The sequence below is a fragment of the Micropterus salmoides genome, unplaced genomic scaffold (genome assembly GCF_014851395.1).
Source record: "Micropterus salmoides isolate LMB-PRFRI ecotype aquatic unplaced genomic scaffold, ASM1485139v1 Ms_hic_scaffold_2, whole genome shotgun sequence".
NCBI classification, from domain to species: domain Eukaryota; kingdom Metazoa; phylum Chordata; class Actinopteri; order Centrarchiformes; family Centrarchidae; genus Micropterus; species Micropterus salmoides.
Genome location: NW_024041150.1, coordinates 51,356,361 through 51,373,860, shown reverse-complemented (window position 1 = coordinate 51,373,860; position 17,500 = coordinate 51,356,361). Strand labels below are relative to the sequence as shown.

Sequence of the window (17,500 nt, the reverse complement as noted above, 5' to 3'; positions counted from 1 at the left end):
GTACTCACCTTTTAACTTTAGAAAAACATTAGATTTTAATTTAATTTAATTTTTCTCATAATTGAGTGTCAAAAATTGCAAATTGCTTTTGCGTTACTTTCACTGCTATTTAATGTGCACAATACTCAGTAAGATGTGCTGCATAGGTGGGTTCTAGTGATGTGCAGATCGGGGGGTCTTTGTCTTAAAAAAAACCTTATGGGGGTCGTGTCACAGATTTCCAACCAGATCACAATGATAAACCAGAAGGGACATAAAATAACTTGAAGTGGGGCGGTTACAGCAACACACAAACTCCTGTCAATCTGGACCCTGACAATCAACCAACCCAAAATCAAAGTGTTCATTTTCCAGAAGAGAAACAAAACCAGCTTCACAGCAATGTGTCAAACAAATCATTGAAATGTGAGGAAATTTTTGCTTGGCTGTGAAAGACAGGGCATAAAGGGGCTTTCTATGGTATCAAGAGATCAATATAAACATTCAACCACCAGTTACAGCCTGCTGTAATAAAAATATTCAGGTCAGTCATCAAACCCACTGCATTATATGGCAGCTACAGCTGCTTGATTATGGTAATGATCACAATCAGGATTGTTTTGGTCAAACTTGAGATCACTATTATTTAACAGGATTACTGATTGTCACACATTTTGATCAAGCTGTTGTGCAGGTTGTATTAGATTACCATTGAAAGCATGTAACTGATAAAATAAATAAATTGTTGTGTAACTTCAGAAACAGCTGAAGTAACTGCAGCTCATCTCAGATAATTCAGAGAATAATAACGCAGGCAGACTGTTTTTGTCACTGTGATAAACTCACCAACACACGAGGAAATATAATGACTCTGCTTCACTTTTCACCAGCATTGTTTCTGCTGCGCGCTCCCGACACAACACTGGCTGCAACGCGCATGCGCAACGCGGGAAACTCACAGCACAAAGAAAAGAGAAACGCTCGTGAGTTTTTCTTTCAGCTTCCTCTCTTCAAGATGAAAACAGGAACCACGGAGACACTTTGGAAATCAAACCACGTCAACACAAACCCTGGAGCGGGTTTTCAGGCTCTGATCTCTAACAACAGAATGAACGGATGATACACGGACCCTCGAGACTCTTCCTCGTGTCTTTAGTCTCGTGATGAAGTCATGAACACTGACCTGAACATCGGCGCTATCAGAGCACGAGGCTGCTGTTTGGCTCCTGTGGTCCGGGTTCTGGTTCTCCATCGTCCTGCAGGTCTCCGCTGTGACTGGTGGACCGTGTTGTCCTGGACTGAGTCTGGATTCTGGTCTCGGAGCTCTTCAGGCTGAGATACAGGAGCGCTGCGGGATCCCGCGGAGTGTTCTCGCGATGTCACGGCGTCTCGCCCCGCCCCTTAGTTACTGTCGCTAAGGCCGTTTAGAAACATGGCTCCTTGATTTCAGGCAGAAGATGAAGTTTAGTTAGTTGGTTTCCTGAAACCAGCTGATCATATTTGATGTGTATGAGGGAGTGTGCTTCACACAGAGCAGAGTTTTAATGAAGCGCTTGTTATTATCACATCAGAGGCTCATGAAAATATCCTGCTGAAGCTTTTTGTACAACAAAGACAGAAATGACTTCATGTGTTACATTTAATGTTGAATTTACAAGAAGGCAGAATCATTAAGAATTAGTCGTAGACAGCGTTTCACAAAGTTTCTAAAGTGTCCTCTAACTCAACACGTCACTAAACTGCAGGATTGTTGAAGGGAGTCTGGGACTTTCTCCCTGGGCCACAAAGGAGTAGCTATATTACGGTTACTGTTTAAATGGTGAAATCAGATGAAACAGACGGTTTGTTCACAAACATCTGTCTTTTCGGCCACTTTATAAAACAGCCCACTGCTGATGGAGAAAGTCTAGGGAGGGCCCACCAATACAGGGAGAGAGAAAAAGAAAGAGGTAAGCCAAGCCGCTGTGTTACGGAATATTAGAGCTGAAGGCAAAGAGAGCAGGTTCAAGTAGACTAGTGAGTAAACACTAAAATAAATGTGGAGAATGAAGTAGAATTAAAATGGTTAAACAAGAAATAACCAAAGATGCTAGAAATATAAACATACTGTGGGAAACACTAAATATATAAATAAATATTTTTTATAGGACAACTGTGTCGATTGGGTTTTAACACTTGCTTTTGTTTACTATGGTTATCTATAATACTAATATGCCAAATAATATATAGTAATAAATATATTAAGCATTTGGCCCAGTTGGCTACGGCTGGCCCGGTCCTGAGATGGGCTGACCAACTCGATTAGGTTACTTAAATTTGGACATTCAGTCAAAATTAAACACGTCATCCGAGAGAGTTTAACATAATATATTTGTCAATAAAGTTACTTTTGTCAGAACAGAAAACCATAATCCTTTCTACATCTGCCATTTACCAGACTTACTTGTCTCCATTCATGTGTATTCCAATGTTGAGAGCAGTGTGTGAGAAAACATTTTCCTGCAATGGTTACATCCTATACTGTGTTCGTGAACTAGGATGTTGCTGGAATCAGTAGAGCCAGAGACACCCGGTCTTCCAGTACCAGTGCTGTGAGGTAGGGTGCTGCTGTAGGCCTGGCAGAGACAGGGAGGTAGAGGTAGGAAGAAAACAGTGACACACAAATGTCTGGTTTGTAATTAACTCTGCAGTAGAGACAGACAGGAACAGCAGACAAAAAGAGAGAGAGCAGACTGGGCCGCAGGGCAGTATTCCAACATGATAACGACCCCAAACACACCTCCAAGACGACCACTACCTCGCTGAAGAAGCTGAGCGTAAAGGTGATGGACTGACCAAGCATGTCTCCAGACCTAAACCCTACTGAGCATCTGTGGGGCCTCCTCAAACGAAAGGTGGAGGAGCGCAAGGTCTCTAAAATCCACCAGCTCCGTGATGCCGTCATAGAGGAGTGGAAGAGGACACCAGTGGCAACCTGTGAAGCTCTGGTCTCTCTTAGTAATAAAATTGAGGAGCTCAGAGCAAGACTGAAGTTTGAAGAATATTTAAAATTTTGTAATTTTAAATGCTTAACGGAGACCTGGCTTAAACCAGAAGCAACACTCTCTGTTGAAGGTTACGCAATAATTAGGGCAGACAGAGATGAACAACTGTCAAATAAATCAATTGCCGGAGGACTACGTATATCCATGAACAGATCTGTACCCCGGACTATGAAATTCTGACGGTCTCATTTACCTGCCACGGGAATTTGGACAGATTCCAATCATCTTGACATATGTGCCTGGACCAAAACATCAGGAGGATGCATGATAAATGATAGCTGGGACACTGCACTCCTACGGTCACCGGATCAGCCAGTGTTCATTCTCTGGGATTTTAACAACTGTTAACAACTTAACTTAGCACGCCATCTCCCCACGCTCCATCAGTACATTGACTGTCCGATGAGACACACGCGCACTTTAGATAAATGTTTTGATAACATTTCAGAGGCATACAGAGCGCTGCATCATGCGCCACTGGGTTCAATCCCCCACTGTGACCCATCCACCAATGTGTCCCTGAGAAAGACACTTAACCCCTAGCTGCTCCAGAGGCGTGTGACCTCTGACATGTATAGCAATTGTAAGTCGCTTTGGATAATTGTATGCAGAAATGTGCTCCGATTAAGCGACCTTGTGATATAAACACCAACAGCCACATTGAAGAGTTCCTTACGGACCAGCCACAGGGAGTGAAGTGCAGTAGTGGTATTTTCTCTGATACAGTTACCTTAACTTCAGGAGCACCTCAAGGCTGTGTGCGTTCACCTGTTTTGTTCTCTTTATATATAAACAAAATGCAGATTGTGAATCCAACATCTCAATTGAATAAATGTGCTGATGACATGGTGGTAGTTGGTCTTATGCAGATGGGAGACACAGCTAAGCAGTCAACATTTCAAATCTCTCTATTAATGGAATCAATAGTGATCATGAGACACAACAGTGCTTCACGATAAGCCTGCTGAGATAGTTGATGAGGTTAAATACTTAGGAACCATGTTTGATTGTAAATTAAGTTTTACAGCCAACACAGAATACATTTTTAAGAAAGCAATGCAGCGTCTGTATCTACTTTCTGTGGAAATTGGATATAATTTCATACGACATATGCAAGAATAGCCTAGAGAGTGTTTATTGAAGTCTCATCGAAAGCCTTCTAACTTGAACTTGAAATTTGGGGGTTAAGGACAAAAACAGATTGTGCAGAATTACAAATTTGGCTGTTAAGATTATTGGGAAAGAGCAGAAACAATTGGGATGTATTAATAGAACGCAGGTGAAACAAAGAGTTAGAGAAATTGCTTCTGACTCTGTACACCCCTTGTTTACTGGACTGCTACCCATTATGGTCTGTGTGTATGTTGTGTTAGTTATTGTGTTTTTTTTTTTGTTTATTGTTTTTTTAATCTGCCTGTGAAGCCAAAGACAAATTTCCACATTTGTGGACAATTAAAATAAAGATTTAAGGCCAGTGAATGATTCAGAGGTAATTTCCTGCAGTCAGAGCAGGTCAGAAAGAAAATGTAGATCATCAATCAGTTCTGTTACAGACAACTGTCAATTATCAACATCAAAGAGAGTCTGATGATTGGTTGATTGATTGATTGATTGTGAGGTCAGTGAATGAATCAGAGTGTTACCTGTGGACACCTCATTCTCCCACAATAAAGTCTTTATAAACACAGTCAGTGATGAATCTGCCAAAATGTTCTGGTGTGTAAACAGAACCAGGAGAGCTGCAAACAGTTTCTGGATGGTCTTCACAGAAACAACAGTTTGTACTGACGTCTCTTTTAAAGTGAACCATGTAATGATCAGCAGGGTGAACTACTTTGATCTCTGATCAGCTGATGACGTCATCATAGCCATCATCCAATCCCTCCTCAACCTGGGTGGGCGGGATCATCACCATGGAGACGGGCAGGTCATTTCCTAAAGTCAGAGCAGGTTAGAAAAAAAGAAAAGAAAAAAGAGCTTCTGTTAGAGACAACTCAATGATCAACACCAGAGAGAGACTGATGATTGATTGATTGATTGATTGATTGATTGTGAGGTCAGTGAATGAGTCAGAGTGTTACCTGTGGGCCTGCGTCGATATAAACACACCATGAGGACAGTGGAGATGCAGTATGGACAGAACACCACCAGGTGGCAGACCAGTCTGAACACAAGCTGGAGGGGGACTGAGGCCGGGGGCGGGGCTACAGAGGTGGGCGGGGCTGTGGTTGTAGGTTTACCTGTAGAGAGAATCCACCTGGTCAGGTGAAATAAGTCCTGAAATCAAAGGTAACCTCTTCACCTGTGACAGAGATCCAGCTGGATGGAGACTCTCCACGACCTCTGATGTTACACTTGTAGAGGCCTTCATCAGACTTGTTAACATGGTGGATGGTCATGTGACCTGTAGGCTCAGTCCTGATGAGGGAGCCATCTTTATAGAAACCAGCTGGGAGGTTGGAGGGAGGGGTCTTTGTTTTACAGTGCAGAGTGACATCATGTCCCTCCATCACAGGGAGGACAGGACTCTGCAGGATCACTGGTCCACCTCAACACAGAGACAAACTACAGCATTTCATCATTTACACACAGCTTCATCAACACTAACTCCACAGTCTGATCTTACCAGTGACAGTGATGTTGATGGTGTTACTGGTTGCTCCCTCTCTGGACTCACACCAGTAAACTCCACTGTCCCATGGGAAGATTTGGCTCATGTAACAGGAAGAACCAGCTGATCTTCCCCAGAGTCCTGGTTCCTCTGGTTGTGTTCCTCCTCAGCGTCCATCCAGCAGAGCTGTCGTCCTCCTCACAGCTCAGAGAGACAGACTCTTCTTCAAACAGCTGAGAGCTGCTGGGACTCACAGTCAGAGAGGCTGGAGGGTTGACATGACACACTGATGATCTTTAGCATGTTTTTCCAAACTAAATAACCCTTTAAGTGCAACAAAGGAGAAACCCTGAAACCAAAACCTGAACCTGAAGCAGCCTCTGTGATGGTTTCATTACAGCTCGTTCCTTCATTTGCAGACAGTAAAGACTCAAAGATGTTTCATGTTGTAAATCACAGCCTCAGGTTTAAATGTGTTCTCTGAGTTCTCGAGCAGTGGAAACATGTTTATGTCTCAAAAAAAACTTCAGAAACTTCATGAACCAACGCTGCTTCCTAAAACTTACATTCAGGCAGCGCTGATGTGAAACAGTGAAACAAAAAGCTGAAGGGTCACATTTTCATCAACGTGATGAAGAAACACTTTTCATCGTCAGCGTGTCTCATTTGTGTTCCTGCATGATCTGCGAGTGGCAGCTGCAGCAGGTTGAACTGTAGTTTGGTTGTTTTTCAGCAGCTCTCAGTAAAGGTTCAGTAAAGATGGTGGTTTCATTAAAGAGTAACTTCACTTCAGGCTGAAAGGCTTTGTTTGACTCTCCTCTCTACCCAGCATCACTATATTCATCTTTATAGCAACAGAATCCTGATCCGGCCCAGATGTGAGGAACCCAGGAGCACAGCAGTGAGGTCAGAACTAAAGAGAAATCACACCCAGGTTGGTTTGAGGTTTTACTGCAGACACAACAACTGTAGCAACACATTCTCACTCGTCACATATAGACGCTTGGTCAAGACCCCTTGTTGCTTTTTAATGCCCTGGGTACCTTTTTGTGTCATTTTTGGACATGTAGGGCTCCACAGTAAAGTTAGCAGTAATAAATATGCAACGTCCGGTTAGACTAAAAAAACTAAAGGAATTAGTAAGTGTCTTAAAGACACTGTGGAGTGGTCGGTCTACAAGCTCCATGACATTCTTTGTTTGGCACTTGTTCTCTTTTCTATAATGACCTCCAGTGGGTCAGGGGCCAGGCCAATCACAGAGCCAGTCTTTTTAAACAACGTATTGATCCTGTTTATTCATTTCAGTAATGCTGCCTCCGCAGCAAAGCACAGCATAAAGAAGAACACTGGCTAAAATGTCTTGATAAAAGTATAAAGCAGGTTTCTGCTAACATCAAAGGATCTTAAATCTCAGGAAAAACCATGACCCTAACCATGAAAAGGTCATGGTTAGGGATAAAAAACGTAACTCGCGTTCCATAACTTATGTAACACAAGTAACTTCTTGTAACTTGTTATGTAACAAGTAACTTCACAAAAAAAAAAATCAGTGTTGACTTTTTGTTGTTTGACACGGAAAACACAGATCCCCCCAACCGTGCCTTTTCTCTGACATTTCTTTTAAGTATCCTACACCAGCTTTTAGTGTTCATAAGTGACACCAAGTGGCTTCCCCCAATGAGTTACAAATCGATGCCAAGTTAGTTAGTACGTCTGGACATCCTGGACGACTGGTCCTCTTAGATAACTTTTAAAGTGTCCAACACTGCAGCTCACTCCAGTAAACTCATATTAAGCCTTTAACATCCAGCTTAAAGCTGATTTTACTTCCTGCTCTTAAAGGTTGTATCAGAGTGAAGTGAGAAAATTTTCTGAACAAACTGTTAATGATCTTCTTTCCTGTTTGCTCGTCACATTTCTCTGTAATCTCAGTAACTTCTGACTCTCTCTGTCCTTTATTGCTTGTTTTGGCCTCACTGATCAATAAACTCTTCTGTCTTTGTTTTTATAATTTTAACTAAGTTAAGTCTAACTAAGTTTTCCAGCCAGTTTGATCCTGTATCTCACCTTCATTCTTCTCCAGCTCAGCTCACCTGCTAACTGTGTAGTTACTGAAATGTGGACAGAACAGATCATACTTACAGATCAGCCAGTGAAGAGATGTTTGTCCCATCGTACCACTTGGTGATGTGAGATCATACTTTGTGTTTTTTCTCTCAGAGCAGTTCAAACCAGTTTCCTGTTACTACTTTATATACATACATATCTGTATTTATACATATCTATCAATAAACCTAGCACAAAAAAATAAGGAAATTATTTCTTTGTTGTAACAACATCAGGTGGGAGCTGCAGAAAACGGGGACACTGGTACATCCATCTACTGTCTGCTTTGCTGCAGTTCACGGCCTTTCTGGCTGAGTGAACAGTGAAATACTGCCACACTCTGGAGGTTTCAGGATGTGAAGGTGTTACTGCAGCTCTGATGTTGTTTTAGTAACTTTAACGTTACTGTTCACATAACTTTACTCTATTAAGCCGACGGTGTCGCTATGGCCCGATGACGTCATGAACGAATCGATAATTAATTAATCGATTCTTGTCGACTACTTCGATTAGTTGTTGCACCCCTAATCTACAGGGGAGAGAAAAAAAAAAGACTTTCTCTGACACAGAAATAAAGGTGCTTGTGAACGCATATTGTTTGATGCAGCGGGTTCACAAACAAAAGAAAATGCTGCAAATTTAGAAAGGTGGACATACATTGTTGATTATATTAAACACGCATTTGTCGGCAACTCCTGTGTATTTGTACCGGGATGGCGGGTTCTGTCGGGATAGTCTGTCTATTGCTGGACCCAGTTCTTCACACCGATCCAAGAGTGCCCGGCTCTAGGGAATCTTAATCAATGTATTAGCCAGTAATCATCATGGGGGGACATTTATTGTCCATTATGGACCCTCTCCAATCCCTTCATTGTTTTCTGCAGTGCCATAGTGCAGCCACAAACCACATCAGAACTTTGTACACGACCAGGATTTAGAAGATGCTGAGAGAATTTGTGATCCTTTCTGAACCCACAACAAATACCGTTGAATGGAAAGAATTCACTGAACGTCCAGTTTAAAATGATGAGTCAAAGCTTCTCTTTGTGTCGACTAATTTAATGAGAACATTGAAAACGACTTGAGTCTAAGTCTCCAGATTATTACAAAAAACAACAAATATTATACATTCTTTATTCTAAGATTTTACAGTATGGATTTCCATAAACTGTAGGCCATAATCATCAAGATTAAAACAAAAGGTCTAAAATATTTAACTTTATGGGTATTGAATCTAGAATATATGAAAGTTTCACTTTTTGAGTAACATTACAAGAAAAAAAAAAACCTTTTCAATGATATTAAAATTTTCTGAGAAATAGATTTGAATCAAATTGAATATACATAACAAAAAGGTTAAAAACTGTCAAGACAAGAAAATAATAAGAAAAGTATCATTGATATGTGTTGACACAATAAAGTAGAATCAAAAGAAAATAAAAATAGTGAATACAGATATAAAATAAAGATTAAATGAAAATTCCACTAAAAGGAGAAAAATATGTTCAACTACAACACAACAACAAGAAAATATGCATGAAGCTCAGAGAAACAATATTTCATTCTTGACCTTGAGGAACACATCTGTAATAAATGAGTCTAAACTCAAGCCTCCGTACTGCGATGCAATGAGTTTGTTTCTAGTGACGATCAAAGAGTCAATCACGGAGAGTCTGGCAGCAGCTGCTCATGGCTGCTCAGTCTGTCACACTTTGTAGACACAAGACCACGTCAACGTTAACATTGTTTTTGCAGAACCTGATAATGTAATAATTTCCAAATATTGTAATAACATGCCACCAATAAAGTTAGTACACGTGATTGAAAATAATGACTCTTTGGAAATTATTACATTATCAGGTTCTGCAAAAAAAATGTTAACATTATTGGTGGCGTACTACTACAAGTTATTACGATATTTTTACATTATCTAGTTCTGCGAAAATAAGGTAAATGTGACAATTTATTACATTATTGGTAGAGATTACAACATTATTGGTTAAGACATTTTATTACATTATTAGTTTTTATTACATCATTGGGCGTTATTACATTATCAGGAAATGACTACATTATTGCTATGGCAACCAGCTGCGCATGTAGAAGAAGCAGCTCCTTAAACCTTTGCTTAGTTTTTGTTTTTTTATCCGTTTTTTCCCAGCCTTACAAGCGTTACCCTCTGACATAAATACAGTCGTTGGAAGATGAAGACAGGGTTTTTGGTTAAAGAGCTGCACACCACGATCCACCCGGCCCAAACAACAGGACCAGGCTGCAGTGATCGCTCAGAAGAGGGGAAAGGGAGACGGGAGAGGAGCAATGCTGGGCCAGCTTGGACTTGATTCACCCCAGATGCAATTACGGGTGGCTGTGGAAGGTCAGCGGTTCAATCCCGGCTGCCCCAGGCTGCATGTTGAAGTGTCCTTGGGCAAGATAGTGAACCCTGAATTGCCCCTGGTGGCTGTTCCGCCAGTGTATGAATGTGTGTGACGTTTCTGTTTGAGCACTTAGGCTCAGTGAATAAATGTTTAAGTAGATGTAGTGTAAAAGCGCTTTGAGTGGTCGAAAAGACTAGAAAGTACGGAGCATTTACATTTACAAATAAAAGCACTGTGGAATGATTGGGGTGTATAGCTACGTGAATGTAGGGCTGAGCGATAGAAACATTTCATATCATTCGAAATCGATAATTATCACAATATATGTCAAATCATTATTTCTCTTAAAGATAAGTGAAGTTAAAGAAACCGCGTGGTTAGTTATGTGGCTTAACTTTTCTTCATGGTCAGAATGTGATGCACATCAGTGGATCACTTCACAAATCTGAGCTAGAACATTCAATACTATTATGATAAAATGTTTTTCAACAAATATGATTAGTAAATTTTTTTCCAGTCCCCTTTCCTCAACAAAATAAATATTTTAATAGAAAATTAAGGGCTTATATGTTCACGAATCAAATTAATTAAACCAAATATTTATTTATATATATTGAACATTTATTATATTGTTACTGAGGAAAATTATATTGCAATGATTATCATTGTTTTACATTTATTCATTTAGCTGACGCTTTTATCCAAAGCGACTTACAATTGCTATACATGTCAGAGGTCGGACGCCTCTGGAGCAACGAGGGGTTAAGTGTCTTGCTCAGGGACACAATGGTAGATGGGTCACAGCGGGGAATTGAACCCGGTCTCACACCAAAAGCATGTATCTTATCCATTGCCCCATCGCCACCCTGTTTTATTGCCCAGCCCTACGTGTATGTATATTAATAACTGTAAAACTTCAATTTTGTTTTGTTATGCAGCCTTGTGCTGTGTAATGACTAATACATTACATATATAATACAACCTTGTATTGGGTTCTACAGGGAGCTCGCAGAATCAGGGTGTGTAGTAGAGCTCGCCGATTTAAATCCTCCTGGCTCACAGCAACAAGTTAAATGTTACGGCAGTTGAGTGTTGGAAGCTACGCTGCTGACAAACGTGATTGTAGATATATTTCTGAAACAAATCTTGCTACCAGTCCTCTCGTTTCTCCCTAGTTCATCACTTCTGAATATTCTCTAAAATCATGTGAAGCAGCTCACGCTGCCCGTAACTAAATTCGCCACAAAGCTAATGCCGTGTTTTCAGTGGAGGAGCGCTAACATTAATGAGCCATTAAACTATAGTTTCTGAAGTATTCTAAATATATCTGCGAGCCGCCTGCATTTACAGTTGGCGTGTTGGAAATGATTAAACCAGAGGGCACATGTAAATAAATGTGAGCTGAATAAGAATCTAACACGGCTTCCTGCCTAACACAGTTATTTATCTCCTCTTTCGAATGTGAAACATTTTAGTTATACTATGCTATATATATATATATATATATATATATATATATATATATATATATATATATTAGCATAGTATATGCTTAATCTTAAGGTTGCAAGTCTTCGTTGTAGACGGTCATGTAGCATTAGATGCATTAGACAGCAGGTCACTGTATTGTAGACGGCATGATTTAGACAGATGGTTAAGAAATGGTTTCTCATAGCTTTGGTTGGAATTAAAGAGTGCTGCTAAAGAGATAAACTTATTACAGCAGATTACTTGTAAGGTAAAATACACATGCTTATTCTCTCTCACTCTCTCCGTTTACAGATGGTTGAAAAAGTTTAACCTTCTAGCAGCAAATATTTATCGATGTCTAATTGTTTCCATGTTCGCTTTTTGAGACTGTAATCCATTTTATTAACAATCCATTTAGGAAAAGGTTTTATAGCCCACATACACAAAAGGTTTTATAGCCCACATACATACCAGCTTTCAATATCGGCCTGTTCGAAGTGTAGTTAAACGGGAAAGGAGTCTACTATACAAATAATTTTCAAAATCTAAATATCAGCTCATAAATCGCTCTTTTTCACTTTAATATCGGCATCGGCCCACAATCCAACTTCGCAGATGTCATTACATGATAGTTACATGTTAGTCCAACACAGTCACATCTTTGCTTAATTTGTTTAAACGATGCTGTGTGAATGCTTTTTATGTCTATTTAGGGAACGATTGTAAATGAAAGCCTTCTTACACTGGTCACAGCTGTACGGTTTCTCTCCGGTGTGAACACTTTGGTGGATTCTTAGGCCATATGATGTCGTGAAAGTTTTTCCACACTTTTCACACCAGTACGGTTTCTCTCCGGTGTGAACACGGTGGTGGATTGTTAGGCTATATGGTGTAGTGAAAGTTTTCCCACACTTTTCACAGCTGTATGGTTTCTCTCCAGTGTGAACACTTTGGTGGTTTTTTAGGTGACCTGATTGATTGAAAGTTTTCCCACACTGGTCACAGCTGTACGGTTTCTCTCCAGTGTGAACACGTTGGTGGATTTTTAGGTTACCTGATTGAGTGAAAGTTTTCTCACACTGGTCACAGCTGTACAGTTTCTCTCCAGTGTGGACACGCAGGTGGACTTTTCGTGCAACTGAAGTAATGAAAGTTTTTCCACACTGGTCACAGCTGTATGGTTTCTCTCCAGTGTGAACTCTCTGATGAACCTTTAAATACAAAGATGTTGTGAAGTATTTGTCACAGTGCTGACAGTGGTGACGTTTGGGTCCCTCTCTTCCTCCCAGTTTCTATACCAACAGAGACATACAGAGAGAAATAATGTTAAGAACCACAAATCAAGCCAGAAATCTTGGTGTAGTCATGGACTCAGACCTGAATTTGAGGAGCCACATTAAGACAATTACAAAGTCAGCCTACTATCTCCTGAAGAATATATCAAGGATTAAAGGACTTCTGTCTCAGCAGGACCTGGAAAAGCTTATTCATGCATTTATCTTCAGTCGACTCGACTACTGTAACAGTGTCCTTACAGGGCTCCCTAAGAAATCCATCAGACAGCTGCAGCTGATTCAGAACGCTGTTGCTCGAGTCCTCACTAAGACCAAAAAGGTGGATCACATCACTCCAGTTCTGAGGTCTTTACATTGGCTGCCTGTATGTCAAAGAATTGATTTCAAAATCCTGCAGTTAGTTTATAAAAGCACTAAATGGTTTAGGGCCAAAATACATTTCCGATCTTCAGCTTTGTTACGAACAATCCAGACCTCTCAGGTCGTCTGCGATCAGGTCTGCTTTCTGTCCCCAGAGTCAAAACTAAGAGAAGCAGCGTTCAGTTATTATGCTCCGTATATCTGGAACAAACATAATGAAAAATCTGTATGAATTTTAAGCCTGAGAAAATAATTATTTACGAAGTTACCTGAATTTAATAAAACATTTTATTATAATACATTTATATTTAATACTCTATAGCTTTTTGGGGTGTGTTTGTACTTGGTTTGTAATTATTTTGCATCAATTTATTGAGGAAATGTCTGAGGAGACAAAAAAAAAACTGTTGCAGGCATTAAATTCAAAGTGAGTGAACATTTGCAAAAAACAATAAAGTTTATCAGTTTGAACGTTAAAAATCTTGTCTTTATAGCGTATTAAACTGAACATAGGATTTAGAAATTAATGTATTCTGGTTTTATTTACGTTTTTACACAACGTCCCAACTTCATTGGAATTGGGGTTGTAAATAAATAATTTGACTTGTAGCCTCCTCAATGAGAGAGCGCACCGCTCTTCAGCAACCTGAAAACACTTGTGATCAGACAGAAATCAGCACCTCTAATAAAGTATAAAGTGCAGCTCACAGCCGCTTCAGAGGGAATGAAGCATCCTGGAGACAGTAAAACAGTAGCGTCTCAGAGCGAGGGGGACAGAGACAGCAGGACACAGAGCAACAGGTGTCATGATATTCTCTCACTACTTTGCAGCGACTGTTAACCGTTTGTGTTAAATATTGAATAGACACTGACCGACAACATTTACATTTAAACGTTTTACAATTTTGTTCGGGGCAATTTAGTCGCGGACAAGCCCTGAAGCTGTGAGCAATGCGCTCTCTCTCCCTCTCTTCTCGTGCTATCTCTAAATGCAGGCAGGCCGAGTAATGGTGGGGGGAGGTCACGTTACGTTAACTTCAAACAAAATGTAGCAATATCAGGGTTTTTCCTGCATAGAGAAATGATCAGAATTTAAAAACAAAAAAACCTTTAAATTCCCCTCCGAATGTCTTTTACTAGCACATAAACTTAAATACAACGTCTTGTCTTCCAGCAGTCACTTCTCCTCTCATCCACAGTCAATGTATTTTACACGTGTAGCTAGTGCTGGATTTAGAAACCAGCCGCCGCCGTGTTGATTTAACTGCGCCTGAACGCTACGAAGAAATGGTTTTATTAGTGAAACAGCTGAATCTCATCGCAAATAAAGTGTAACCTGTAAATATATTATTACACTAATATTATACTTTCTATTTAATGTTATAATACTTATCAATACACTCATTTATACCTTTACTCCTCCATGTTGTGAATATATTTTGTTTATGAAATGGTCAGAAATAACGAGAAAATGCATAGATTTTGGCCATAAGGTAAATCATTGCCTTTACTTAACGCGTACCGAACGTGCTTACTGTCGTGCAAAGTCACCCCCCAAAGGCCCATTCTGAACCAGGACCAGAACCATTTTTTGAGCTTCGACGCTTCGATAGTAAAAGAGTAAGAGTGTGAGAGAGCGCTCCACTAACAAACTGATTATTACCTAATCTTTGTTTTAACTTTACGACAAGGCTCGCAGGCCCTAGTGCAGGACTAAGAAAGGGAGGAGTTAGATAAAAGAGGAATAGGCCTATTTATTGCGGGGTTAAAAAGGATCGGATATTTAACGTTAGCTGGTGAAGAGCAGGCAGAGTGAAAACGGATGCGTGCTGAACCGGGTTGGTGGCTGCTGTACAGAGCAAGGGGAAGCGTAGAGAGTCCAGAGTGAGAGAGTCTGATCTGAGCAGAATCCGGGAAGTTTAGCCGGACGGGGGTCCAGGCAGAGAGCAGACAGGATGAGCGGTGTTTCCGGTAGCGGAACTAAATCTAACACGTTATTACGCAAAATTCACTTTTAACTTTTATTATAGCGACTAAATGCTCTTCTTCTACAATCGGCCTCACATTATTTAAATGTGTTCATTGTGTTTTTTGTTTGTTTACAGCCTAAAGTTTACTGATTCATTTTAAAATGTAGGAAATTTAACTGTTTTCATATGTAATGAAATTAAGCAATTGTATAAAACATAACTTGCACACTGCTGCTGTCACCACTCAGTTTAAAGTGCTCCCACACAGCCGAGCGCTTCATTTAGTTTTCCCTTTGATGTGAACTGGAGCGTTACCTTCACTGCCGTCGGCGGAGGTCAGCCGCACAGAAAAAAACCTTAAGAATCGTATCTCATAATTGAAAATCAAATGTGTACCCAATGGTCGAATATTCGACTAAAGGGGACAGAGCGTTTGCTGTCACGGCCCCGAGGCTCTGGAACAGCCTGCCCGAGGAAATCAGGTCGGCTGAGTCAGTGAACTCTTTTATGTCCCTTCTTAAAACATACTTTTATAGGAGAGCCTTTCCCGATCTTATTTGACTTTATTTTATCCCTTTTATTTTATTCTATTTTACTTTTTTTATATTTATCTTAAACGTGTATTTTAGTCTTTTCAATGTTTTCATGCTTTTATCTTGTATTGTTTTGTATTATTGTCTCTTGGGTATTATTGTCTTTACACTTGTTAAAGCACTTTGTAACTTGTTTTTGAAAAGTGCTCTACAAATAAAGATTATTATTATTATTATTATTATTCGTGTCCAGCTCTAGCTGCGTCATGAAGATTATTGGATATTAATATGGAAATATTTTTGCTGCTGCTGTTGAGGGGGCTACAGTCAAAACATTTGGGGCTAAAGCCCTGGAAAAATGGCCTGGCAACGCCGCTGACATGAAAAGCAACGATTCATACAGCAAAGTGTTTAGGCTGGCTAGACAGCTATCTTATTATTATATAGTCAGCAAACAATAGTAATTCAACTTAAAAAACCCTGACATAAGTGAAAATCAAAATGTTATCATGTGATTGATCAAACAACAACAAAGTCAAAGTAGTAGCCTACCTCACAAGCAATATTCAAAACATACCCAAACTATCACTCGGCCTGCCAGACCCACCCCAAACAAAGCAGGAAGGAGTTTATGATTTTTACAAAACACAGGCTCCAGGATTAAAATTTCTCAACACCACTGACTGAGATAAAAAAATTAAGTAGGCATGGATAAATCCCAACTTTTGAACTGCTGTTTTTCTGCACATGAGCATTAATCAGTGATTTTATAAAACGTTACGTTAACGCCACTCTCTCCCGACGAGTCCAAGAATCAGTGACAGTAGCTGCCGGAGTTTCTTTCTGAGTTTCACGTCGCTGTGCTGCTTTAGCTGATGCTTCAATAAATTAGATGTAGATTTCTTCGCGGTTGAGAGCTTTTTGCTGGTCGCACAAAGTTTATAACAGACGACACTGTTCTTTGCATCTTGACTGTGACACAATAACGGCAGCAGGTTAACCTTACAGAACGCCCCTCTCCCTGTTCTCCAGTCTTCCTTTAGCTTTTTGGCTAACAGCTGACTGAAACAACATAAGGTCTGGTCCCACTGATCTGCCGTGCAGTCGCCCATTCACATCAGGGATAGTGCGTTCAGTAACGCAGCATTACTTGGATTAGGAACTATAAGATATTACCGTTTCAGAAATAGTAAATCGTTACACTAGTCTTTACTTATTACAGTATTGCTGCGCAACAAATTGGAAACGCAAACAAACATCCTTGATAGCTCTCATTTTACTCGGCAGGGGTTGAAATGAACTTTTTGGGATAATAAGGTTTTGTGTCAAATGCAGACTTAAAAAAAGGGTCCAGAGTGAAATTTGAAACAAAATTATATTATTGCTATTAAATGTACTTAAATCATAATAAATTATTTTATAAACTTAAAAAATGCTTACTTATCATTCAACTTAAATCTTATCACTGCTCACTCTTGTAAGGCTTTATTACTTTCTACAGTCTGCCTCTTCTGGCCTACTGGTTCTGACAGAGTCCTGGTTCTGACAGAGTCCTGGTGCCACAGCATCACAGGTTTTGTGGGATCAACATTTTTTTATACAGCCTACGGGGATCACTCTCCTTGATCTCTGGGGAGGACAGCAGGACCATCACTAGCTCTGACAGCCTATCAGACACTGGCTGGAACACAAACTACCAGCTAAGAACTTTTGTAATTAGTCCTAGCAGCTTTTCATGGAACAGACGCTGCATT

General features: G+C 40.1%; 2 protein-coding genes across 2 annotated transcripts in view; one reads left to right on the top strand and one right to left on the bottom strand.

Moving 5' to 3' along the window:
- Positions 1-2,821, bottom strand: part of LOC119913335 (zinc finger protein 239-like) — a 6,243-nt gene extending 3,422 nt beyond the window's left edge. The window contains exon 1 of the mRNA XM_038732743.1: positions 2,759-2,821. Within this exon, the coding sequence (XP_038588671.1) occupies positions 2,759-2,821 (63 nt within the window). The remainder of the gene's footprint in view (positions 1-2,758) is intronic.
- Positions 1-17,500, top strand: part of LOC119912601 (zinc finger protein 2-like) — a 746,717-nt gene that overhangs the window by 329,636 nt on the left and 399,581 nt on the right. The window lies entirely within an intron of this gene.